Source organism: Dreissena polymorpha, chromosome 2, assembly GCF_020536995.1.
Source record: "Dreissena polymorpha isolate Duluth1 chromosome 2, UMN_Dpol_1.0, whole genome shotgun sequence".
Lineage (NCBI taxonomy): Eukaryota > Metazoa > Mollusca > Bivalvia > Myida > Dreissenidae > Dreissena > Dreissena polymorpha.
Window position 1 is genome coordinate 28720220 of NC_068356.1, and position 26583 is coordinate 28746802.

At 36.2% G+C, this 26583-nt stretch overlaps 1 protein-coding gene across 2 annotated transcripts in view; it reads right to left on the bottom strand.

Annotated features, from left to right (window-relative positions):
* Positions 1-25413, bottom strand: part of LOC127866383 (nucleosome-remodeling factor subunit BPTF-like) — a 46982-nt gene extending 21569 nt beyond the window's left edge. For both annotated transcript variants that reach the window (XM_052406865.1, XM_052406864.1), the window contains exons 1-12: positions 23871-25413; positions 23381-23501; positions 21392-21513; positions 20188-20396; positions 19174-19337; positions 17271-17733; positions 14140-14379; positions 12217-12600; positions 5332-5468; positions 3791-3941; positions 1384-3135; positions 854-992 (exon numbers count right to left, since the gene is read on the bottom strand). In XM_052406865.1, the coding sequence (XP_052262825.1) occupies positions 854-992; positions 1384-3135; positions 3791-3941; positions 5332-5468; positions 12217-12600; positions 14140-14379; positions 17271-17733; positions 19174-19337; positions 20188-20396; positions 21392-21513; positions 23381-23501; positions 23871-24871 (4883 nt within the window). In that variant the 5' untranslated portion in view covers positions 24872-25413. The remainder of the gene's footprint in view (positions 1-853; positions 993-1383; positions 3136-3790; positions 3942-5331; positions 5469-12216; positions 12601-14139; positions 14380-17270; positions 17734-19173; positions 19338-20187; positions 20397-21391; positions 21514-23380; positions 23502-23870) is intronic.
* Between the last annotated feature and the right edge of the window lie 1170 nt (positions 25414-26583).

The window sequence follows — 26583 nt, forward strand, 5'->3', positions numbered from 1 at the left end:
AAATTCTGTGTACTTATTTTGACTACGTGAATAGCGTGCATAACGCAATGACAAACCTTAAAACAGAGTTTTAAATAAACACCAACTTAAAATTATGAAAAAGATTTATTTATAAAAACCTTTTAACTTTACATTTAACATAAAATGCAAAGTAACCAGTATTTATTGTGATAAAAAACCAATGTGTGCTCCGGTCCCTGAGAACAATGACAGCAATCTTTTGTTTGAACTCTATGCCTTAAAATTTGAAATAAGGTAAACAATGTTAAACTAACGACAATTTACCATGGGATCTGTCATTGAAGATTTTTTCACATGGAATACACTTAAGCCATACCAGCACAGTCGATCTTCCATACCCATTCAACAAGTGGTATTGATTTCTGATTTATATCCACTGTTGTGTCTTACCATTCTCATTTAAATTTGTTTTCAATAATTTGTCAATCTCCAAGATTTTGTGAGATTTATTCGTGTGTTCAATTATCTTTATTTTAGCTTCACAAAGGCACCATTTCACACCAATCAGCAACAAAATATGAAACACATTTTTTGAGATCAATTTTAATTTAGCCAATGACATTGCTCGCTTCAAAAAGTGCTTAGGCAGAATCTACCAGTGTAATATGAGGAGAGGTTTCACTACCCCGGAGTTTTCGGCCGCTTATGAAATACGCCCGCCGAATCAGTCGTACCCCTCCCCCATTTTTTTGTTATGAATGTACTTGAATCTCGGAAATTAACCTTGGACAAACTGATCTGCGAAAAAAAAATCACTATCACACCCCTGTGTACATAAACATTAGCCTTAAAATCACAATACACATTTATAAAGGAGGAAACAAAAACCTACTTTTCCCCAAACAATTTGATCTCCCAGAGCTCTATTTTTTCTTCTGGGACCCATTTCTCTGTGACACTTGGCTCAGTAAGTTTGGGAGATTCAGGCCTCTTCCTCTCCCTCAGGCCACTTCTCTGGGGTGTGTACTTTTCTAAATAGCAGGAACAAACGTCTTATAATAGACTAATTCGCACACAGTAATATTATGTTTAATAGAAACAAGCAATCATCACCAGTGCGATGATGCTAGGTACTATCCCCAATTCAGAATCAAACTGTGCTATCTCTGACTAAATACATCCACACACAGACCTCTTCCCATTCATGCCAAAAGCTTTGTACCTGAAGTTGAGGCTTGTTATAATTTTACAGTAAAACACAATATCAATTGAAAGTTCAAAATGGAAAAACCTTGTGTTTATGTCATTTTTAAAAACACTTAAATTCTAAGCATATTTTGTTATAACACTATAACGGATGTTAAAGTACAGGGTAATGACTTTAAATATTGTACAGTGTAAATTTTAACTCTTCAAACCCACCTTTCGGCTGTTCTGGCACCCCCAATGGTACAATGATGGTCCTCACAAGGAATTCTGACCTCAGACCGAAAGGAGGGAGATCTTTCCTCTTCAAAAGCTCTGTGGTTGTAATCTCTGTCTCCGTGGAGATGGTATTGGTGCCACCTGCTGGCGGCTTGGTGGCCATGTCATCCCACCGTATACAGGCCCAGAATATACGCAGATGCAAGGCAGCTGAGGACAGTGACTTTATGGTATTTAGTCTATATTTAAAAGCTGTTTTAAATAACGGTCGTGGGCATGGGTATATCCAGTCTACATTGTTCATTTTGCAATCATACTTGAATCCATGCACTTCTATTCTACCTGCTTTGCGGGAAAGTTTCTTTGATTCCCAATGCTCAAGAACAAACAGATTTGTTGTGCCTGAAGGTGTGAGAAACTTTTGAAGTATAGGGAGCGAAGTTTTCTTTTGGGTCTTTTTCTTTGTGGCAGCTTTAGCTAGCTTTAATAACTGCACTTTGTCTTTAGTTGACCTTTGTTTTGGAATTTTAGCTTTGATATCATCCACTGACATTTTCTCTAATGCCTGTCGTATGAATGCCTGGGCCTGTGAATATGTTAGATTCTGTCCAGTCTTTTGTGCAATAAGTTGGGCCAGATTTCCTGGAATAGATATCATAGTTTTGCCTTTCGGAGACGTTAATCCAGGCTTAACCACAATACCTGATGATGCGGACCCTGATTTTGCACTGTCATTATTATTCAAAGGCACATGCACAACTTTTGGTTGAATGGGCTTAGGCACACTGCCCGCAGAATTAGCATTGTTTGTGTTGAGATTTTCTGCCGCTGTCTTATTTGCATTGTCATCATCCTTGTCCCCAAGAATATCCACCTCCTCCTCTTCAGCCTTGGTCTTGTTAGCTGCTTCCTTTTTAGCCTCCTCTGTTTGTTTGTCCTCCTCATCCTCATCTACCTCCATATGGACCTCTCCAGCTTCATCCTCATCTAGTTCTTCATCCTCCTCTTCCTGCTCTGTCTCAAACCTACACCTCACGCTGTAGCACTGTCCACCCAATACATCTCCTATCTGACACAGTGGTGAATAGCAACCGTATTTTATAACTTTCTCTTTCACAGCTTCTTTCTTCTCTACTACAGCAGGCCGTGAAAGTGCTATGATACTCTTTTCCGGGGAAGATGTTACTTCTTTGTGTTCTTGCTTTGCCTCTTCGAGTTTAAGTTTCCATTGCAACTGTTGCAGAATACTGTCTCGCTGACGTTTTTCAATTTCTTCCAGTCTAAGCCTTCTTTCCAGAAGGCTGTCCAATTTTGAATATGGTTTTGTGACTTTTGGATAATATGTGTGTTCTTCAATGCCTTTGCTTACATCTATGAGATCAACATCACATTTCTTAGTCAAAAGTGAGTAAGTTTTCACCTCACCATTCAAAAAGTCTCCCTGAGTATTCCGGATCATCATTGGCCCTTTTTTTAAAGAGTCCATCTGTTCAATGTCTACCTCACCCACAGCCGATTTTATTTCCATTTCAGACTTAGGCACAATATCACTATCAACATCCATTGGTTCACTCTTCACTTCTGTTTCGACCACAGTTTTATGTTCATCAATTTGCATATCTGGAGCTTCTGCTTTCATTTCTTCCTCAGTTTTTACTTCTACTTCAGCAACATCGGTATCCATCATGAAAACCTCATCTTTCAAATCTGGTTTCACATCTTCATTCAATGGTTTTTCGTCATTTTCTTCTGTACAAAGTAAAATAACCCACTTAAATCATAACCAAGAACACATTTTACAATTCATTATATCCCAATTAGAGAGGTCAAAATCCGAGGAACACTTCACAGCCTAGAAACGTTTTACAGTTATATGAAGTCCTATCTTTTGAATGGATTGGCTAAACAAATTGTCGTGTCATATCATGTCATGTGACAAGGCAACTAATCAGGGATCATCTATGAACAATTTCAAGAAGTCTAATGGCTCCTGATTGATTTCAATGTTCAACTTTGCATGAACTGTAATTGGGGTAACTAATGACATAGACTCTATTGACCAGCCATTCTCCACAATCGCCACTTGTTTTTGCAAATTAAAAGATTGTATAGCCACTTTGCATCTGGCGACAATTGCGAATGGCTGGAGCCCTAAGTACGGTATAGTACTGCATGTAAGTAAATGTCAACTGTAAAGTTTGAAAGTAAATTCCAGCCAAATTAGTGAATTTTTTAACCAATTTACTTGTAATTTATTAAGGAATAAGAAGACCTCGAGTTTTTTCACTTTTCCCATAAGAGCAGATTTTGTCCCCATATACCTAAGCATAGAAGGATTGACGTCTACCTTTTCTATATCCCTACGCCCTTTGGACAAGCAAAGCAATGCGCAAGTCAGATCTACCTTTTTTGGGTTTTTTGTTCTTGAGTTTCCTTGCTGCAGCACGTAGCCCCACAGAGTCCTGGGAGGTGGGGGCAGATCTCCATGACGACCGCAGCCACACCCAGCCCTGGCCCCCTGTCACTCGGTACTCCTCACCCCTCTGCTTGTACACCTAGCAACACAGGATACAGCAGGTTTAACCCTTTCCCACTCAAACGCACACTTTGATAAATTGGTAGTACCTCAAAAATTCAAATTTAAGACCTTCTATAATCAACTTTTGAAGGCTTTTGTTCCAACCAGAAGATATATACGAGCAACAAACAGCAAACAATTTTAACAGCCTGTGAGTTACTTGCAGGCTGTTCTGGTTTAAAGGGACCTTTTCACATTTTGGTGAATTAACAAAATAAAACAATATATGTGTTTGTCAGAAACACTATGTCCCCTTTAGCGCCGTTTTGAAACTATATATTTGACCTTTGACCTTGAAGGATGACCTTGACCTTTTACCACTCAAAATGTGCAGCTCCTTGAGATACACATGCATGCCAAATATCAAGTTGCTATCTTCAATATTGCAAAATTTATTGCAAATGTTAAAGTTGGCGCAAACAAACAAACAAACAAACCACCAGACAGGGCAAAAACAATATGTCAACCACTATAGTGGTGGGGGACATAAAAATGTTTCACATACGCAAATTTTTGTTTTAGTTATGCTATTTGTGAGGAAACAGTAATACTGAACATTTACCATGCTCTAAAATATCCATTATATGCATCTTTTGTAGATTTAAAGACCTGAAAATTATAAAGCGTTGCAACGCAAAACGTTTGAATAATTTGGAGAGTTCTGTTGTTGTTGTTATATTTTGTGACACTACGAGAATTGCTTATATAAAGTATAAAATACATCATGCATTGTATGAGCACGGATGACCAAGTGGTCTAAGTGATAGACTTTTATTCCAAGGGTCAGTGGTTCGAGCCCAGTTGAGGGTTACCTTTTTATCTTTCTTTAATTGTATTCTTGTTTTTATCTGAGTTTCCCATTGCTCACAATAGTCTTTGGTCAAATCTTCCATTCAAAGTAAACTCTGCATGATGGGTATTTTAATGGGACTCAATGGAGAAAAGGTTGCATACCAATATATTTTCTTTACTCAAAGATGTTTTATGTAGCAACTGATGGGCATATTTGGAGAGTGGCAAGTAAATCCTGAACACTGAAATTGTCTTTCTTCTAAATAAGTACAATATCAGATGAACAACAAACAATATATTTCCATGTCATTAAGTCATAGTCTTTGGCAAAAATATGAAGCTATATTCTGTAAGTTTGAAAGAAAAACATTTATTATACTTAACACAGGTTTTGTAAATATTATATTTATAGTATTACCTACAAAAAAAAATCTTGAATTCTATTAAAAATCATCATACCTACATGTCCTGATAAGCACAAAATACTGAGTTTAAGAAATGATCATTGTATAAAACATGAAACGAAGGTGTCACAATGTTAATCCTTTTGATGTATACACATTGCCACCAGTTACCTGATGTTTCAAGCCAAGAGTGTACTTGATCCAAACAACTGGCCCTACATCTTCTTCAGCCAGTTTCTTTTGTTCTTTTTCCTTTTTCTTAATTTCTTCACGATCCAGTGATGTTATTCGTCGAAGATTTACATGACCTTAAAAAACAATTGTCTATTTCATAGACAGGTACCAGTACATAAAACAAGGAGACAACAATTGCCCAAAATCAACAACCTGAATTCAAGGTACATATTTGTTCCAGACTTGACATGGTGACCAAGTGTTTTACCCAATGTTATCCAGATTCAAACTTAGTAAACATTATCATTTTGACCAAGTTTCATCAAGATTAAGTCATAAGTGTGGCATCTCTAGGATTTGTCCTGATGACCTTTTTCATGAACACTGATCAAAATTCAAACTTGGCCTAGATATTGTAAAGATATACATTTTGACCAAGCTTCATCAAGATTCATAAATATGGCGTTTAGAGTGAGAGCAAGTTTTTTTTTTAAAGATTTGACAAAGTGACCAAATAGGACCCAGATTCAAACTTTGCCTAGATATTATCATCTTAATCATTTAGAAGAAGCTTTATCATGATTGTATCAAATATATGGTTTTCAAGAGTGCTGACAAGGTTTTTCTATCATTTGAACGGGTGACACAGATTTGCACCAACATGACCCAGATTCAAACTCTGCCTACATGATGTCAAGATAAATATTCTGAACCAATTTCATGAAGACTTGATGCAACATGTGGCCCCTAGAAAAGTTATAAGCTTATTTCAAATTTGAAAAAAAAGTTAAAGTAAATCTACTGAATAAAATTCTTTGTTAATATTGCTTTCTTGCTGATGCCGGGTCTGGTTTAAAAACAAGAGGGCCAAGATGGCCCTAGTTTGCTCACCTGAGAGGAGGCGGTTCATTCAATCTTTACTTCATGTCAAACTTATCCTAGATATTGACCAGACAAACATCCTGGTCAAGTTTCATCATTATTGAACCAAAACTCTGGTATAGTGAGTGTGTTTGTTTTCGTAAGATTTGAAATGGTGACCTATATTTTGAGTTGACCCCCCTTACCAAACATCAAACTTTGCTTACATGGATTTTGTATAATATAATGAAAATTTGGACAATCTAAGGGCAATAATTATGCCATTAATTATGTGATTTTGCTCATCATCAAACTTGACTGAGATCTTTCAGCAACTTTGATAAAAAATGCTTGAGAAATGTGAATGCTTGAGTGTTTACAAACCAAATGTGGACGGACGGACAGCGGACAAAGACCAACCCTAAAACCTCACCTGAGCAATCAGGTGAGCTAAAGTGTGTTTCACCGATTTGAGCCATTTTCCAACTTGTCCAAGAAATCAATAAAACCAATGTATTGACTAAGTTTCACGATGATTAGGCAAAAAATGTGACTTCTAGTGTTCGATCACAAGGTTTCTATCTATATAGTCACATAAGGAAAACTGCCCCACCCCCCTGGCAGCCATGTCTATTGACCCATCGGGACCATTTGCAAACTCATCTGAGATATATATAAAACAAATCTATTCACCAAGTTTCATGATGATTGGGCAAACAATGTGACTTCTAGAGTGTTCACAAGCTCTTTTTTACTATATAAATATAAGAGACCTGCCCCCCACCCCGGCAGCAATGTTATTCAACTGACCTGAACCATTTTCCAACTCAACTCTTGTATCAAGGAAAAAAATGTTCTGACCAAATTCATGAAAATTGGGCCCAAAATGTGACTTCTAGAGTGTTCACAATGTCATGTTTTCACTATATACATATAGAGAAAAATGCCCCGCCCACTGGCGGCAATGTTTTTTCACCGATCTGGACCATTTTCAAACTCGTCCGACATATCAATAAAACCAATGTTTTGATTAACTTTCATGATGATTGGGCCAAAATTGTGACTTCCAGAGTGTTTACAAGGTTTCTCTATAGCCATATAAGAAAAACTGCCCGCCCACTGGCGGCAATGTTTTTCAATGGACCAGAACCACTTTTGAACTCAACCAACATATCATTAAGACAGACATATAGACAAAGTTACATGAAGATTGGGCATTAAATGTGACTTCTACAGTGTTTACAAGCTTTTTTTTTTTTTTTACCTAGTGACCTAGTGTTTGACCCAGCATGACCCAGTTTCAAACTTTATCGGGATATCATTGGGACAAATCTTCTGATCAAGTTTCATGAAGATCGAACAATAAATGTGGCCTCTAGAGTGTTTATGAACAAATGTGGACGGACCGACGGACGACGGACAAAGACAAGTCACAAAAGCTCACCTGAGCAATCAGGTGAGCTAAAAACAAGAGCTGTCACCATAGGATGACATATGCCCTCTTTAAACGCTTTGCTAGAAGTTATAGCATTTTTCAAAACCTAAACGCAGATTTCAAAACCTAAACGCGGACCCTAAGTTCAAGGTCAAGGTCACAGGGGTTAAAATTTGTGTGCGTATGGAAGGGCCTTGTCCATATACACATGCATACCAAATATGAAGGTTATATCTCAATGGACATAGAAGTTATGAGCATTTTTCAAAACCTAAACGCAGATTTCGAAACCTAGACGCAGACCATAAGTTCAAGGTCAAGGTTACAGGGGAAAAAATTTTTTGCGTATGGAAAGGCCTTGTCCATATACACATGCACACAAAATATGAAGGTTACACCTCAAGGGACATAGAAGTTATGAGCATTTTTCGAAACCTAAACGCAGATTTTGAAACCTAAACGCGGACCCTAAGTTCAAGGTCATGGTCACAGGGGTAAAAAAATGTGTGCGTATGGAAAGGCCTTGTCCATATACACATGCATACCAAATATGAAGGTTATATCTCAAGGGACATAGAAGTAATGAGCATTTTTCGAAACCTAAACGCAGATTTCGAAACCTAAACGCAGACCCTAAGTTTAAGGTCAAGGTCACAGGGGTAAACAATTGTGTGCGCATGGAAAAGCCTTGTCCATATACACATGCATACCAAATATGAAGGTTATATCTCAAGGGACATAGAAGTTATGAGCATTTTTGGAAACCTAAATGCAAAGTGTGACGGAAAGACAGACAGACAGACAGACAGACAGACGGACAGTCCGATCACTATATGCCCCCCTTTTCTTCGAAAGGGGGCATAAAAACATCCAACCTCGAATAACAATTAACACATAAATGAAACACAACAACACTGTATTATTATGAAAACATAAATAATCAAAGGGGAGTAACTACTGTAAACTTAAATGCAATATTTTAGAAGAGTTGTCTCGCATGTTACATGACCTTAATTCATGATTGTTTGCAAGCCTTTTTACTATATAAATATAAGGAAAACTGCCCCGTCCCCCTGGCAACCATGTTTCTCAACAGACCTGAACCATTTTCAAACTTAACTCATGTATCTAGGAAACAAAAGTTCTGACAAAATTTCATGAAAATTGGGCCAAAAATGTGACTTCAAGAGTGTTCACATGTTTTCACTATATACATAGAGAAAAATGCCCCGCCCACTGGCGGCCATGTTTCTTTCATCGATCTGGACCATTTTCGAACTCGTCCGAGAAATCAATAAAACCAATGTTTTGACCAACTTTCATGATGATTGGGCCAAAATTGTGACTGCCAGAGTGTTTACAAGGTTTCTCTATAGCCAAATAAGGTTTTTTTAACGGACCGGAACCACTTTTGAACTCAACCAACATATCATTAAGACAAACATTTTGAAAAAGTTACATGAAGATTGGGCATGAAATGTGACTTCTAGTGTTTACAAGTTTTTTCTTTTTTTTTGACCTAGTGACCTAGTTTTTGACCCGACACTACCCAGTTTCTAAACTCGACCGAGATTTCATTGGGACGAAGCTTCTAACCAAGTTTCATGAAGATCGGACAATAAATGTGGCCTCTAGAGTGTTTATGAACAAATGTTAACGGATGGATGGACGGACGACTGACAAAGACCAGTCACAAAAGCTCACCTTAGCAATCAGGTGAGCTAAAAACTAAACACAGTTTTTTGTTATAATAAAATACATACAATTAATAAAGTATTTGTTTCAACTTTAACTTATATATTTTTATACATAATAAATTGACTGTAAAAATGTATAATGCTAATTGTTACATCTACACATTTCATACATTTTCAGTGATAACTTTTTTTTTTTTTTATTCAATATCATACATACAATGTAAACATGTATATGAGCATACAACACAGTGATTGTACAAAGCAATAAAGTTCAGACATGTTATACAAGATATGCTAATATATATATATATTTTTTAGAGAGAAAAGAAAAGAACAACAGAGAAATAGTTATGAACAATGATGAGTTGTATAAAGTCTGAAGAAAGCATACTGGACTTGTGTGTTTTGTTGTATATTCACAATGATCTTGTCCGATTGAGAAAAAAAATAAACAAAACTATTTTAGAGGGATAAACTAACATTAGAGTGAAATGTATATTAGTGGACAAAACATTATGAGAATTTAATCCGATTCCATTTTTGTTCAAAGATTTGTAATGTGTCATTACTGAGGGCTATTTCTTTCTCAATCTGGATTTTTAGTTTAAGACTATGGACAAAACAATTAAAATTTGGTACTTGTTTTTTGTACTTCATGTTTAAGATAAAATATTTCATCAATATAACCATAAAATTCACAATATTATTACAGTCTATTGATTTCAATGAGTTAATTCCGAAACTTACATCTAAGAAAGATAGTTAATGTTTAGTTGATGTTGTTCAAGAAAAGATATTAATTGATTCCAAATAGGCTGGATGTGTTTGCACTCCCAAAAAAGATGTTCTATAGTTTCAATGTTTTCACTGCAGAAGTCACACAGATTTGAGTAAGATAATTTGCATTTATAGAGATATTTATTTGTAGCTATAATTCTATGGATGTATTTATATTGAAAATTTCTCAGTGTGCTTTCAGTTGTTGCTTTATATGGCATGGTAAATATGTGTTTCCAATTTAGTTCATTTTCTCCAAAAAGGACTTGCCATTTATTTTTGATTTTGGAGTTTTCTGTAGGGTTTTTAATTTGTAGTGTGTAAAATATTTTATTTGTTTTGTTTTTTCTTCCAAGTATGTGTTCTACAAATGTTGTTTGAGTACATGGTGTATTATTTGTATTGATTTCAGATTTAATATGTATGGGTATGCTTTTGATTAGTGTGTAGTACTTCAGAAAATTATTTGAAGGTATTCCGTATATGTAGCATATATTATCAAAAGAGTAGAAATCCTTAATTCTGTAGTCATATAATTGGTCGACATATTTAATGCTTCGTTCAAACCAGTCTTTATAGAAAAACGTCTTATTGTTTGACGTTATGTCTTTATTATTCCATATTATTGTTTTACTGCTGGTTTGGCTTTCTGAATTATGAGTGACATCACTCCACGCTGATAGAACATCAGACAGAAATATGTTTTCGTTTGCAATTTCATGTAAGATAGTATTGCTGATGTTACATTCAAAGAGTAAGGAGTCACCATATTTTTTTAGGATTTTCTGGTAGAATAATTTCCATTTACTCGTATTGGTACTATCTAGGTATCTTTTAACCCAGCTGCATTTGATTGCATTCAAGAATGAGTCAATGTTCGTTAATTGGATACCTCCATTTTCTACAGATTGAATTAGCTGAGTTCTTTTTATTTTATCAGGCTTACCGTCCCATATGAAATTAAATATTGCTGATTTTATATCGTTAATAACATCAATTGGTGGATTTGGGAGAACTGTAAATACATATATTAACTTAGGAAGTGCAAACGTTTTCAATACTGTGTTTTTTCCAATAAGTGTAAGTTTACGATGATGCCATGATTTTAAGCAGTTTTTAAAATTCTGTAATTTAGGTAGTATGTTTTTTAGAACTGTATCCTTTTCATTATTTGTGAAAGTAATTCCTAACGTTGTGGCTTCATCGGATGTCCAATTAAATTTCATTTCTTTATTATATTGAACATTACTTTGTTTTAATTTACCTACTCGTAGCACAGTACATTTACTTTTGTTTAGTTTAAGACCCGATGTCATTCCGTAAAGGGTTAGCGACTCTATAAGGTTATGGAAAGAATCGTAATTGTCATTTAAAAAATAAGTTGCATCGTCAGCAAATAGGGATTGTTTGATTTCTTCGTCAGGTTCTAGTGATATGCCTTTTATGTGTTTATTTGATTGGATGTGATGTGATAGATACTCGATGCAAATAATAAATAGGGATGATGAGAGTGGACATCCTTGTCGAACCCCTCGTTCGATGTTAAAACTGTTTGAAAAGAAGCCATTGTTAATGATTATACTGTTAATATCGGTATAGAATAGTTTGACCCATTGAATGAGACTTTCACCAAAGTTCATATTTTCTAAGCAAGAGAACATAAATGAATGATCAAGCGAATCGAATGCCTTTTCAAAGTCTGCAAAGAATATTAGACCAGGATTATTTGAATTGTTGAAATAGTTTATGCATTCTTGGATAAGACGAACGTTTTCACCAATGTAACGTCCTTTTATGAAACCAGATTGAGATTTTGAAATGATTGATGGTAATATCAGTGATTACTATTGCATCTAATTTAGGACAATCTGAACTAAAAACCTGAAGACTTTTCTTAAAACAATTACTACAAATAAAATAATATTAAATAATAAGGAAAAACCCTAGAGCTATTTATTATAAATGTAGTTTATTTGCTGATGCAATAATCAGGGAATTTTAAGAACAGATTTTTGAGATTCTTAGTTTCAAAAAGCTGAAGGGTTCGAAAATACTTGTAAGTACATATGACAGAACCTTCCGTTCTAAGACGTGATGTCAGACAAAACATACCTAGATTGTCGTGCCACACTGGTAAGAGGAGAACAGGTTTGATGGCGGACTCCAAGATACACAGAGCATTTGCAAAGTCCTCAGGCTTGCTGCACAAGTGAAGTGCCTTCATCCAGGCCTGCCGATGTAGGGACCAGTTGGGGTGGAGGAATGGAGAGGGCAGTGCCCCTTCCAGCTGGGCCAGGCTCAGGCGTAGGGTGGATATCGTCATGATCTTGTTGCCATTGACTGCCCCATTCCAGCGGAACTCACTCAGGTTGGTCAGCGAGAACTTGTGCGAGAGGTAGCGACGCTTGTCTCGTTCCTCGTTGTGCTGGTGCTTGTTCAAGGCAAGTGTTGCTGTGCTGTACTGGTTGACGTATTGCTTGTAGCTGCCATCCATACCTTGGTAGGTCAGAAATAAGATATAGGTACAGCCAATAGGTAACAACCCTTTTGAAACTGAATTTGCTACTGAATGAGCTATTTGTATTAAACTAGTTTGTTTATTTACTTTCATTTAAATCCAACAATTTCAAATCTGTGTTCATTCATCCACAGAATGCTCATACCTAAAACTTCAAAAAATCAAAATAAGCCACACTCGGGGAATACAAGGGTTTATGCACGTGTAATGTGTTGTCCTATAATAGCCTGTGCAGCCAGCAAAGGCTAATACGGGTATGACACTTTGCTCCCAGACTGAAATTTTGTTTAAAGACATTCGTTTGAATAAAAAAATAAAATAAAAATTTCAGATAATTGTTAAAGTGTTTCCATTACAAGCCTGTTAAGTTTGTGATTAGGTTGTGAAGACTGCACAGGCTAACCTGGGTTAACACAAGTGCTTTCTACAGGAATTTTTTCAGAAGCCCCGGGGCGGATGTGATGGTTAAGGGAGGACTTTCCCCTCCTTACTTCTTTAGTTTATATATTTTGAATATGAGGACAATCAATACTCCCACGCTTTCCATTCAGATCACACAACATTGTACATGCTTGAATAATATTCCCGCCATTTTTATTAAGACAAAGGATCAACACGAAATAAGATGTACGTTATGAGTACTCTGCATGATTTAACTGCAGCTATGGCATGCCTAGGAATGCTGTCGCTCATAAAGTGTGGGCTCTCATTGGTCAATATTGATAGTTCAATAAAATGAAACCCCGCCTTTAGTTGGTTAAAGCGACTTGTGTAATAGACAGAGGATCGCAAAGCGGCTTTCAAAATTGTTGGCTAAGTCAATATTGCTTTGATCTTTAAAATGGCTAGTTGCAGTAACTGCAAACATGCTCTGATCTGAAAATTTCAGGCACCCTGCAGACTCCTAAATTTCTACTGATTTTGAAATTCAAACGCCCTGGCAAGGGACCATTATATGGCCTGTGGAAAGCACTGGTTTACACTAAACACATATGCATTAAGCTGGGTATTCCCTAATTGTGACTAAAATAATATATTCGTAAATATAGGATCTGGCACGAGTTGTCATATCATACCATATTTTATTAAACGAGTTCAGGAATTTTGTTAGTAAGCAAGCCTCTGTCGAGCTTACTAACAAATTTCCTGGACGAGTTTAATAAAATATGGTATGATATGACGAGTGTCAGATCTTTTTTATCACATGCTTTTAAATGAGAAAATTATATAAATATTAACGCAAACATAATGATGAATCCCGAATGTTGTTTACATTTCGTGACGTCATTTGACGTTGCAACGTCATTTCAGCAGAATAACAAAATGCAATTGGTCAAGAAACGAAAACTAAGCCAATGAAAATGCTTAAAAAGTATATTACACATGTGTAAGATAAAAATATATGTAATGGTTATATAACATGGGAAACAGGGTATGGCATGTGATAAATTTTGTTTAGCAAATTAATCTTTGATTAATAAGTTACATCAAGTGATTTATTACGCTCTATTCCTTACCCAATTTAAAGTACTGTTGCTGCGTAAAGATAGATGCGGTGGTCTGAAGCTTGCTCCTGGCAACTCTTGTGATCTCCCCATCTTTGTTGATGATGAGAACTTCTTCAGATGAATTGGTGCTCAAGGATTTCACATTGCTGGTTGTGGTTTTCAAACTTGTGCCCATGATTGAGTCAGAGAACAGTTTTGGTGTGAGAGAACCAGTCTTGGACCTGGTGATCATCATTCGGCCTCCATTTGCTGCATTGATATAAATAATACATTGATATAAATATTACAAAATTCATGTATGAATAATGTTTTGAAAAATGTGTATTCTTTATGAATAAGAATAAATTAACTTATAAGTATCAATCATTATTTACAAAATACCTTGAAATTATTAGTGGGATAACATTTACTTTATTAGGTCAGAGTTTAGTGCAATAACATTTTATTTTAAACTGATTGCATAAATAAGATTGTTATAATTATCCCCATGCTTATTGTGGTTATCTCCGCAGTCTGTCTGTCCGTCCGTCCTGGCCACTATCTCCTCCTACACTATTAGCACTAGAACCTTGAAACTTACACACATGGTAGCTATGAGCATATGAGCGACCCTGCACTATTTGGAATTTTGATCTGACCCCTGGGTCAAAAGTTATGGGGGTTGGGGTGGGGCCGGTTCAGAGATTTTTACTCATTTTTTTAGGTTATTTAACTATAATTTCTTCATTTCTACACCAATTGTCTTCAAATTGATACTGAACCTCTCTTATGACAATACGGTCAATCTAAACTATGCATGGCCCCATTACCAACCCTGGGGCCCCCCGCCCACATAGGCAACGCCCACCCAAAATTGCATTTTACTATAATTTCTTCATTTCTACACAGATTCACTTCAAATTGATACTGAACTTCTCTTTTGACAATATGGTCAATCTCAGCTAAGCATGGCCCCATTACCAACCCTGGGGCGCCCCGCCCACAAAGGCCACGCCCACTTAAAATTGCCTTTTACTATAATTTCTTCATTTCTATACCGATTCACTTCAAATTGATACTGAACCTCTCTTATGACAATACGGTTAATCTCAACTATGCATGGCCCCATTACCAACCCTGGGGCGCCCCGCCCACATAGGCCACGCCCACCCAAAATTGCCTTTTATTATAATTTCTTCATTTCTACACGGATTCACTTCAAATCTATACTGAACCTCTCCTATGACAATACAGTCAATCTCAACTATGCATTGCCCCATTACCAACCCTGGGGCGCCCGCCCACATATGCCACGCCCATCCAAAATTGCCTTTTACTATAATTTCTTCATTTCTACACCCATTTACTTCAAATTGATACTGAACCTCTCTTATGACAATACGGTCAATCTCAACTATGTATGGCCCCATTACCAACCCTGGGGCACCCTGCCCACATAGGCCAGACCCACCCAAAATTGCCTTTTACTATAATTTCTTCATTTCTACAACGATTCACTTCTAATTGATACTGAACTTCTCGTATGACAATATGGTCAATCTCAACTATGCATGGCCCATTTACCAACCCTGGGGCGCCCCTGGGTCAAACATGCGCCTGGGGATACACGTTGGCCTCTGCCGCGCCATTTCTAGTTAAGTTTAACAAGAGGCCCATGAAAAAAGGGTGTGAGTCCCCATTGATACAAAGTCACTGTGCAAGTTTGCCAAGAATTGGATGAAAATTATGGACTTTATCACATAAAAAATTTGAATTTTCTTTTTTTCTCAAATTCAAGGGGAGATAATTCTGGACTTATAACTCTGATATTGCTCATTTTCAATAGGGTTTGACTCATCATTCAGATAAAGACACTGTGCAAGTTGGGAAATGATTGGATGAAAACTGTGGACTTTATTGCGTAAACAAGCCTTATTTCACAATTTTCTCAAATTCAAGGGGAGATAATTCTGGACTTATAACTCCAATATTGCTCATGTTCAATAGGGTTTGACTCATCGTTCAGATAACCCATTTTCAATAGGGTTCAAGTCCTCATTAATATAAAGACACTAAACAAGTTTGGAAAGAATTGGATGAAAACTGTGGACTTTATCGCGTAAACAAGAAAAAGTCTAACGCACGCACGGACAGACGACGGAAACCACGCCATGACATAAGCTCTTCAGGCCTTCGGCCAGTAGATCTAATAATATCCAAACCAGAACATTTTAATGTTATTTTGGAACAAGATGTGTTTGTGAAACACAATGTCCCCCTATATGATGTTTGACCTTGAAGGATGACCTTGACCTTGTGAAGGATGACCTTGACCTTTCACCACTCAAAATGTGCAGCTCCATGAGATACACATGCATGCTAAATATCAAGTTGCTATCTTCAATATTGCAGAAGTATTCATAAAATAAGTGATTTGGGCCACATATATTTGACCTCTGACCTTGAAGGATGACCTTGACCTTGACCTTTCACCACTCAAAATGTGCAGCTCCATGAGATGCACATGCCTGCCAAATATCAAGTTGCTATCTTCAATATTGCAAAAGTATTTATAAAATAAGCGATTTGGGCCACATATATTTGACCTCTGACCTTGAAGGATGACCTTGACCTTTCACCACTCAAAATGTGCAGCTCCATGAGATACACATGCATGCCAAATATCAAGTTGCTATCTACAATATTGCAAAAGTATTCATAAAATAAGTGATTTGGGCCACATATATTTGACCTCTGACCTTGAAGGATGAACTTGACCTTGACCTTTCACCACTCAAAATGTGCAGCTCCATGAGATGCACATGCATGCCAAATATCAAGTTGCTATCTTCAATATTGCAAAAGTATTTATAAAATAAGCGATTTGGGCCACATATATTTGACCTCTGACCTTGAAGGATGACCTTGACCTTAAACTTTCACCACTCAAAATGTGCAGCTTCATGAGATACACATGCATGCCAAATATGAAGTTGCTATCTTCAATATAACAAAAGTTATTGCAAAATGTTAAAGTTGGCGCAAACAGACCAACAGACCAACAGACAGGGCAAAAACAATATGTCCCCCACTACTATAGTGGGGGACATAAAAATGTTTTTTATTATTTCCAAAAGGTTGGAAGAAAAAAAACAACATACTTTGTGAACTACTATCCCCATCATTTCTACTTTCATCATTTTTGTCTTCCATGGACTTTTGTGAGAGACTTATTTTCATCTGGGAGCCTTCTTTGTTGAGCAGCACAAAGGTAGTGCCTGACTTGTTGGATGGACACACAGACTGAATGTTCATAATTCCGGGTGTTTGCTTCCCATCCGAACCTATGACGATCACTTTATTTTCAGATGATTTAGCCATTTGTGTTCCAGATGAATCAGACCTTTCTTCGTTTGATTTCACTAACCCAGGTTCTATAGTTTTGACCACTTCCTTGTCAGGTGATGGTGTTATGCGTAGAGAGGTTGTCGTTTTTGTGGTTGTTGTGGTGGTGGTTTCCACGGTTTCAATAGCCGACACAGTTCCCAGGTCAGACGTGGAGATGATCTCTGTGGTAACATTGGAACTCTCAGACGACATATGTTGCAACGACATGCTGCTTAGCTGAAACAGAAATACAGTCAGAACCATGTTATTTTCCAACATGTGTTATTTTTCAATAGGAAGTAAACACGAGAGAAGCACAATAAAATATAGTTGCTATTTCAATTGCTAAATGACAAGTAAAATTATTTAAGAATCAAAGTAATGTACACATTTGTGTTCTTTATAAGCCAAGACACAACTTGTGTTGTCATTGTGCTGCAGAGGATTAAGCCACTTTGGCACCAAACAAGTCAATATTCTAACTTTGGCCAGGGTTGTACTTCTTGTAAAGAAGACAATAACATTTCTTGAAAAACAATGAGATTCCAACTTGTCATACAAAATGGAACACAGAATTTTTTAATATTGAATGGAAAAAAGTACATCCACTCTTATTCAATCTAACTAAGGAAGTATATGTCAGATGGCTCCAATGCAGAATAGTCCACTGAATATTATGGACAAAATCCCTTATGTTCAAAATGAAAATTGTAGCAAATAATCTATGTACATTTTGTAACACAGAAGTTGAAAATATAACGAACTAGTTCTGGTACTGTCCATTTACCCAAGAAATTATTAAATTTGTTGCTGAGATTATTCGTCAAAGTAGACCAAGCATACCTATTCATATTACATGTCAGAATCTAGTCCTTGGAATTATTAATCCAAAAATGAACGATTTAAACATAGTATGCCTAGAGTTTAAACGATATATTTTTCATTGTCAGAGAAAAAACAGAATCCCTTCAAAGTACGGACTCGTAAATAGTTTGAAGCACGCTTTTGAAATTTACAAAAATACAATTAAATCAGAAGAAGAATTAAGAATCTGGTCCCTTGTTAAAATAGTTACTGACATCTCATATGACGACATTAGAAATAGTTATAATAACTGATAATATAAAAATATTTATCCTGCAAGTTTTGTTCTAAACTCTGCATAATCAATATTCTTATATAATACAATTCAGCACTTACAAATTAATTTTCTAATGTGCAATACTTTTTATTATTAATAATATACATACATATAATCAACATTAAGTAATGTTGTATGTTACAAGCTTGTTTGTGTTGTTGAGTGTTTTTTTTTGCTGTTGTAAAATACTTCTAGTATAACATAACTAGATTTGTATACGAATGTTGAATGTACGCCAGTAATATGTATGTACCCAAGTCGCTGTACAAAACTATCTGAAAAACTTTGTATGTATGTACTGTATTGTCTACATATGTATGTAATATTTTAAGGAATAATACAATTTTGCAAAAAAAAAAGAAAAAAAAAAAAAAAAGAAAAGTTTATGTGCAAATCTCAAAGAAAAAAAAAAATCTTGAGAAACCTAGGGGCCCTCTATCCATGGCCTCTAAAGTTTTCTATCTTTCATCCCTTGAAAAACATATATAAACAGCCTCCAAGATATTAACTCTTAAATCTTGAGAAAATTTAATTACCACTTCTGCCTCATCATCTCCATTGAGTCTTTGCTCAATTTCTTCCCTCCTTTTACGATCCTCTTCCTCCCGTTGCAGACGCAGTTCTTCCTCCTTTTTCTTGCGTGCCTCCTCCTCCTCAGCCTTGCGTTTTGCGCGCTCAGCCTGCACACGCTCAAGGTTCGCTGCAATTTAGTACCGTTAAGAGAATTCTGCTGACTGAATTTGGAGAACAAGATGTTCATAACAGGGAGACACACCTCTTAAAACAGAAATACAAATAAACACCTAGTGGAATCATATAACTAGATTTACCAAAGAACTATTTAAACCAATAAATTTTCAAAGACCAATTTTTATTGGAAGATTGGAAAATAAAAGTTGATAAAATTGCTTGTTAAAAAAATGTTACATGAGTAAAAATGTGGCAGATTTTTTTTCTTTTTAAAAATTTAAATGCATCACATAAGTTACAATTAAAAAAACAGATCTGTGGAAATTTGCAGAGAAATCAATGCATTGAAAGGTTAATTTTCTTCATAAGAAGGAGTTGTGCTCTAAATTATATTATTATGTATAATTCTTTAAAAAAATTAATCCTCAAAAATTTGAAATGAATCGCAAAACTTTGACAATATGCTCTTAGCACTGCAAATTATTCTTCAAAAGTTGGAAGAAAATCGTACCCAAATGTAGGTGGAATCAAGCACAGAAGCTTTTACATATAATTTTCAACAAAGGGCAATAACTCCTTTAAACTAATTCAATTGCAAAATATGAACTGTAGCATTTTGACAAAAATTGTTGCAAACAATTGCATGCAATATGTGAGAGCGTGTGCACACAGTAGAGTGTGACAGACAGAAGCACGAATGCAAGCACACTCGGATGCCTACCATCTCTTTATCTCTACACATTTGCAAAACATCTTTGTAATACGGTGTAACAAATAAAATATATAATTTTCAAAATATTGCTAAAAGATTGGTAATAAGACAATGATATATTGATCAAACAATTTAAATTAATTCATACAATTTTCAACTTCAATGGCAGATTTCTTATTAGCTGTGCATTTCTCTGCAGTGAGTTGTTCAGTAACTTCCATCTGGCGGATGATTTCGTCGTAGAGGTCGCTGATGACAAAACTGAGCTCTCTCTCCCAGCCGGTCTTGTCAAACACCTCAAGGAGTTCATCCACCTGCAGCTTGGTACTGTAGTACCACACCTGACCCTCACTCTCACTGAAAACAAGGCTGCCAATTAACAACCAATGTCTCTCTAAGAAAATTTGGGCTTGATGCGTGTGATTTTTTGTCCCAAATAAGCCTGTGTAGTCCAAACAGGCTAAGCAGGGATGGCAATTTGCTCTTTTCTTGTATTCTTTGTTTAAATAAGTCTCTTTCTAGCAAAAATCCAGTTAAGGCAGCTAGTGTTGTCCCAGCTAAGTCTGTGCAGAGTGCAGACTGCAGACTTATCTGGGACGACACTTTACGCACATGCATAAAATACAATTATCCAAAGCAAAGATCATCATCTGTTTGCAATAGTATTTAAATTAAAATTTAGATATACAGGTAGCAAATTAACCTAGCTGAGAAGCAACTGATTGATTGTTGATGTCATAAATTGACAAATTAAGAAAACTTTCCTTTCACTGAGCAGACTTTGACCATTTATTGATGAACAGTTTGTACATTATAAAATTGAAAGAACTGGATATTCTATGTGTGTTTAAAAACAAATTATGCAGATCAACCCATGCTAAACAAACAGTAATATTGTTATCTAAATATTTGTATTTATTAAAACAAACCATATACTATTTTATGTTTTCTATTCATATATGTGTCACCTGACAGTTTTTTTAATCGGGGCCGGTATCCAGCCCCATTCACAATGATAACAATTTATATTTTTCCCAAATGGTACCTAAAAATTCCCAATTGAAGGTTTAAAAAAAAATATCAACATTTAGTTTATCTCTCATCCAGCTCTACAAGTTACACTTAATTTAATTTAATATTTAAAACACTTAAATGATCATTTTTGAAGCATTTGTTAGCAAAAAAACAACACTAATTTCCCAATTTTGGTAAAAACCATGTGATTTTTCCCAATCCAAGGGGACCTGGCCCCATTCTCAAAATAGTGGGAAAAAAAACACTGCCTGATATGTTCAAGGTCTTCATCTGCAATCCAAAATTGTAAAGTAACAGACACTAAGCGGTAGCCTTACACAATAATTCTTCTTGCGAGGAACCAATATTTGCGACCATGTCTATCGTAGCCTATTGGATCTTGACGACAAAGCAGTCCACTCTTCTCAGCTTCAGATATACAGTCTGTCACGCCTTTAACCTGTGGTGTTGTTATATTAATTCATTTTTACTTTTAAATGTGCAAATAAATACAATGCTATGATTTTTAACCACAAAAATGTCAGTTACTATGAAGTAAAAAACAGCCTGACACAATGTATAAGTATTCAACTACCAGTGTAATTGCTTTTCCAAGTATATGAATCTATAATTTAGTATAATGAAATGTAGAGATTTGTTATGTTTCTGTTCCCAGTGCAGTAATTTGCAAACGTAATTGAACAAAGCTTTTCCTTAGCTTAAACATTTCTTTTTGCTATAAAAAAGTTATTAATATTATATAATTAAAAATGAAACATAAGACTACTATAAACAAAATCATTTAACAAGAGATGTGTTTGTCAGAAACACAATGCCCCCTATTGCGCCGATTGAAGCCATAAATTTTACCTTTGACCTTGAAGGATGACCTTGACCTTTCACCGCTCAAAACGTGCAGCTCCATGAGATACACATGCATGCCAAATATCAAGTTGCTATCTTCAATATTAAAAAAATTATGACCAAACTTAAACGAAGGTTTAAGTTTTAGGAAAGAAAAATACAATATTATTTGACCTTTGACCTTGAAGGATGACCTTGACCTTGATTTTTCACCACTCAAAATGTTCAGCTCCGTAAGATACGCATGCATGCCAAATAGTAAGTTGCTATCTTTAACAAGGGCTGTTTGTAAAACATGCATGCCCCCCATATGGGCTGTCCGTTGTAGTGGCAGCCATTGTGTGAATACGTTTTTTGTCACTGTGACCTTGACCTTTGACCTAGTGACCTGAAAATCAATAGGGGTCATCTGCGAGTCACGATCAATGTACCTATGAAGTGTCATGATCCTAGGCAAAAGCGTTCTTGAGTTATCATCCGAAAATCATTTTACTATTTCGGGTCACCGTGACCTTGACCTTTGACCTTGTGACCTCAAAATCAATAGGGGTCATCTGCGAGTCATGATCAATCTACCTATGAAGTTTCATGATCCTAGGCATATGCGTTCTTGAGTTATCATCCGAAAACCATTTTACTATTTCGGGTCACTGTGACCTTGACCTTTGACCTAGTGACCTCAAAATCAATAGGGGTCATCTGCGAGTCTTGATCAATCTACCCATGAAGTTTCATGATCCTAGGCGTATGCATTCTTGAGTTATCATCCGGAAACCATTTTACTATTTCGGGTCACCATGACCTTGACATTTGACCTAGTGACCTTAAAATCAATAGGGGTCATCTGCCAGTCATGATCAATCTACCCATGAAGTTTCATGATCCTAGGCGTATGCATTCTTGAGTTATCACCTGGAAACCATTTTACTATTTCGGGTCACCGTGACCTTGACCTTTGACCTAGTGACCTCAAAATCAATAGGGGTCATCTGCAAGTCATGATCAATCTACCCATGAAGTTTCATGATCCTAGGCATATGCGTTCTTGAGTTATCATCCGGAAACCATTTTACTATTTCGGGTCACCGTGACCTTGACCTTTGACCTAGTGACCTCAAAATCAATAGGGGTCATCTGCGAGTCATTATCAATCTACCTATGAAGTTTCATGATCCTAGGTGTATGCGTTCTTGAGTTATCATCCGGAAACCACCTGGTGGACGGACCGACCGACCGACATGAGCAAAGCAATATACCCCCTCTTCTTCGAAGGGGGGCATAATAATGCAAGAGTTATCAAACTTTAACCAAGGTTAAAGTTTTGGGACACATGCAATGAATGAATGACAGACAAACAGGCCAAAAACAATATACCCCCGATCTTTCGATCCTTGGGCATAAAAAGGTTCCCTGTACTCTAAACTGCATGGTTGAAACAGTTCTGTACAAGTTATTCAACACACCTGATGTGCCTGGCAGACACTGCAGTGCCAATCATCATCTGGCACTTCTTCCATGGGTGGTTCTACACAGGCGAGATGGTACACAGCTGAGCAGGTCTCACAGCATAGCAAGTCACCAAGCCTAAACATTGGTTGAACAAGAGTTTCAAGTAACTCACAGCGAGTAAAACTGTTTACAGTAAACCTGCATATTGTTCTTAGTAAAAAAAAAATCATTAATTGTAAGCCTGAGAAAAATTTACTTTTTAAACATTGTTATAATTTTATACTGCTTTTTTACAAACCAGAGCCCTAAAAGACATGATGGCCCTGGGTAGCTTAGCTGATTTCAACTTTAACTGCCACTGGTACCAGTGATATTTTCAAATTTGCCAATAGAAAACTTTGAATGTGGCTTTGTCACAAGGATTTTATGAAACGTTAAGACAAGACAAAATAAGCTGAAAAGCTCCCCCTATAACTTACTGCTAATGTGACCTCAAATACATACTTGTGACAAGCTCTGCAATGGTCATCGTAGTGTATGTTTCCCTCATTCAGAATCTCTTCCCTGACTTTGTTTGTTGTAAGAAAGAGATCTATGAGTGTCTGAAGAACTTTCACTTTATCACTGACGCTAACAAATGGAAACTCTGGCATTTCAAGCACTGCTATTGCATATGAGGAATCTGATATAGACGTTCTGTCACTTTCTAAGTAAATCCTAGCAATTTCTGGCCATGTCATTGCATCATTAAAGAAATATGATATATTAATACTGTCCTTGGTGTCAGAGGGTCCAAATGTTGTACTATTGTTGTCTTCTTCACGAAGAATTGCTTTCAAAAGCATCACATGAATTTCAGAATACAAATTGCATTGCTCTTCTCCAAGCAAACAGGCACAAAAATCTTCATATGTAAATGGCGAGAGCCGTACAATTGTTCTAAAATGGCGCAACACTTCGTACATTCCCATACAAGGCATAACAAATTCGGAAGGAATGAGTAAATCAGTTGAACTTGGTGGCAGTGTTAATGTGGTTATTTCTATATCCTCTGGTATTTCAGGACTTTTTGGTCTACGGAAGAACACTACTTTTCTATTACTGGTTGTGCTTCCACTTTCCACACTGAAATCAGAGTCTGAAGCATCCTCTTCATTGTACGAGACATCCGAGTCACCATCAATATTTGACATGTCATCGAGAATTTCACTTCCAGGGCCATTCGATCCTGCCCCAAGACTGTCTCTTGACAATTCGTCATCTTCATCAAATAAATTTTGTATAAAATGTCTGCCTCTGTCTGCAGCACCTCTTCTTCCTCTTTGATACTGACCCCTTGTAGGTGTGCTTGCTGAGGAATTGCTTACTGGAGTACTAGATCTGGAATTGTTGTTATCCCCAACGAATCCACCACCAAAAGCTGTAGGCTTTCTTAGAAAATTTGCAGATCTTGGTGTTTTAGCTCTTGGTGGCCTACCCCGACCACGCCCACCCCTACCGGGCATGGTTCACTGATTTGAGGCTTTCTAGCACTTGTCACATGTGTTTCTAGAATGTAAACAAACACACGTGTTCATTGCCTCAGATTACACGAATAAGAATCCATGTTTGTAAATTTGGAGGCCGCCATATTCCATAATCAGATCACGTGACTTTTTGTGTACAACACAAAAGCGCCCATTTCAAACGTGAAAAAAGTAATTTTTCAATTTTACTTATCAATCTCAGTAGTATTTATGTCAATAGTGTTAAAAAGAAGCTTAAATAAAATAATTTTAAACGATAGTTTACAGGATTTTCAAGTCATAGCTTGGTATTTCTAATTTCTCTTCGTTTCGCTGCCCGACGCGGTCGCTGTATTGCGCTATGCAACCGTGAACGGTATTGGATGATAACTTCATAGGAATTTCGCCTTTCTTTTCGCTTTGATAAAATAATAAGTTTCTTCAGCTTTTGGGTCGGACTGAATGGTTCATGTAGCACGATTTTTGAGAATTCCGACATTTGAGGTTGGACAATTTGTGTACATTTCATGAAAGAGTTAAAAGTCGACCATTACAATTTAACCAATGGGAAACGTCGTTACAAAAGTGTACACGAGCTCATTGACAAGCGAGATCACATGAGCTTTGACGATATTTAGCGAGATCTGTCCAAAGTTTTTTTGCATTGTGTTATGTATCGTGACGTCACTATGTATTTTTATGACCTATGTTTTACATGTTTAGTATGTTTAATAATTGTTCGAGAGCTTGAACTCAAATGTAGATTGTTATAGATATAAATAAATGACAAATATTATGTAGGTTCTTAGAATGAAATCTGTTGACTACGACAGTAGCTAAAATTGTTAATAGGCTGCAAACTACAGTTTATGTAAAGCCAATTGAGGCCCGTTTGATGTGTTTCTCAATGATTATATATGACCGGTGTATATAGCCATATTCGTTTATTTATATCGAATGTCTTCGGATAGTCATATCCTGTTTCGAGTTAAGACTATCTTCCCTGACAATTTTTATTTAAAAATGAGTAAATTACAAACTCTTCTTTATCCATGAAAGAGACAGTAAGGATAGTTCAAGCTATGCCAATTTTGACCGAATTTTTGGCATAAGCACCATATACCTTCCATATTAGTAAACGTAAATTGTTCGAAAAACGTAATCGAACTATTTAATGGAATCACATCATTTGCATTAAATTGCATATCCTTCTACACCGAACTTCAGACCATTCTTATTCGTTATAATTCTCTCAAAAAAATCAGTAGGATAAAAAAATGTCGTAATCGTGATTGAAAATAGACAGTAGGAAAACATATTATTTGTATATTCTTTCTATAAGCACAGTATTTCTTTATAAATTACGTGAGAAAACTATCAGTTCAGTATTTATTTTCTTCCAAAATCAGTTCAAACCGACTTGTTTGCCTAAATCAATAAATCATTTCTTTATCCGAGGGTCATTCATTCCCAAATAACGTTAACATATTCATCGATGAGTCAACATAAAGCAATTTTGTGAAATTGCGAGTAACTCGTGCTTTATCAATATTTACCAAAAGTTCATACGAGCCAGAGACGTAGATAACAGTATTATCTACGTCTCTGTACGAGCGAATTGTTTATTATAAAATGGTTTTGACTTTGCATGGATGCCGAATACCATACAGCAATAGGAAATATGCACAGAAAAAACTTGAAATCAAAATTTC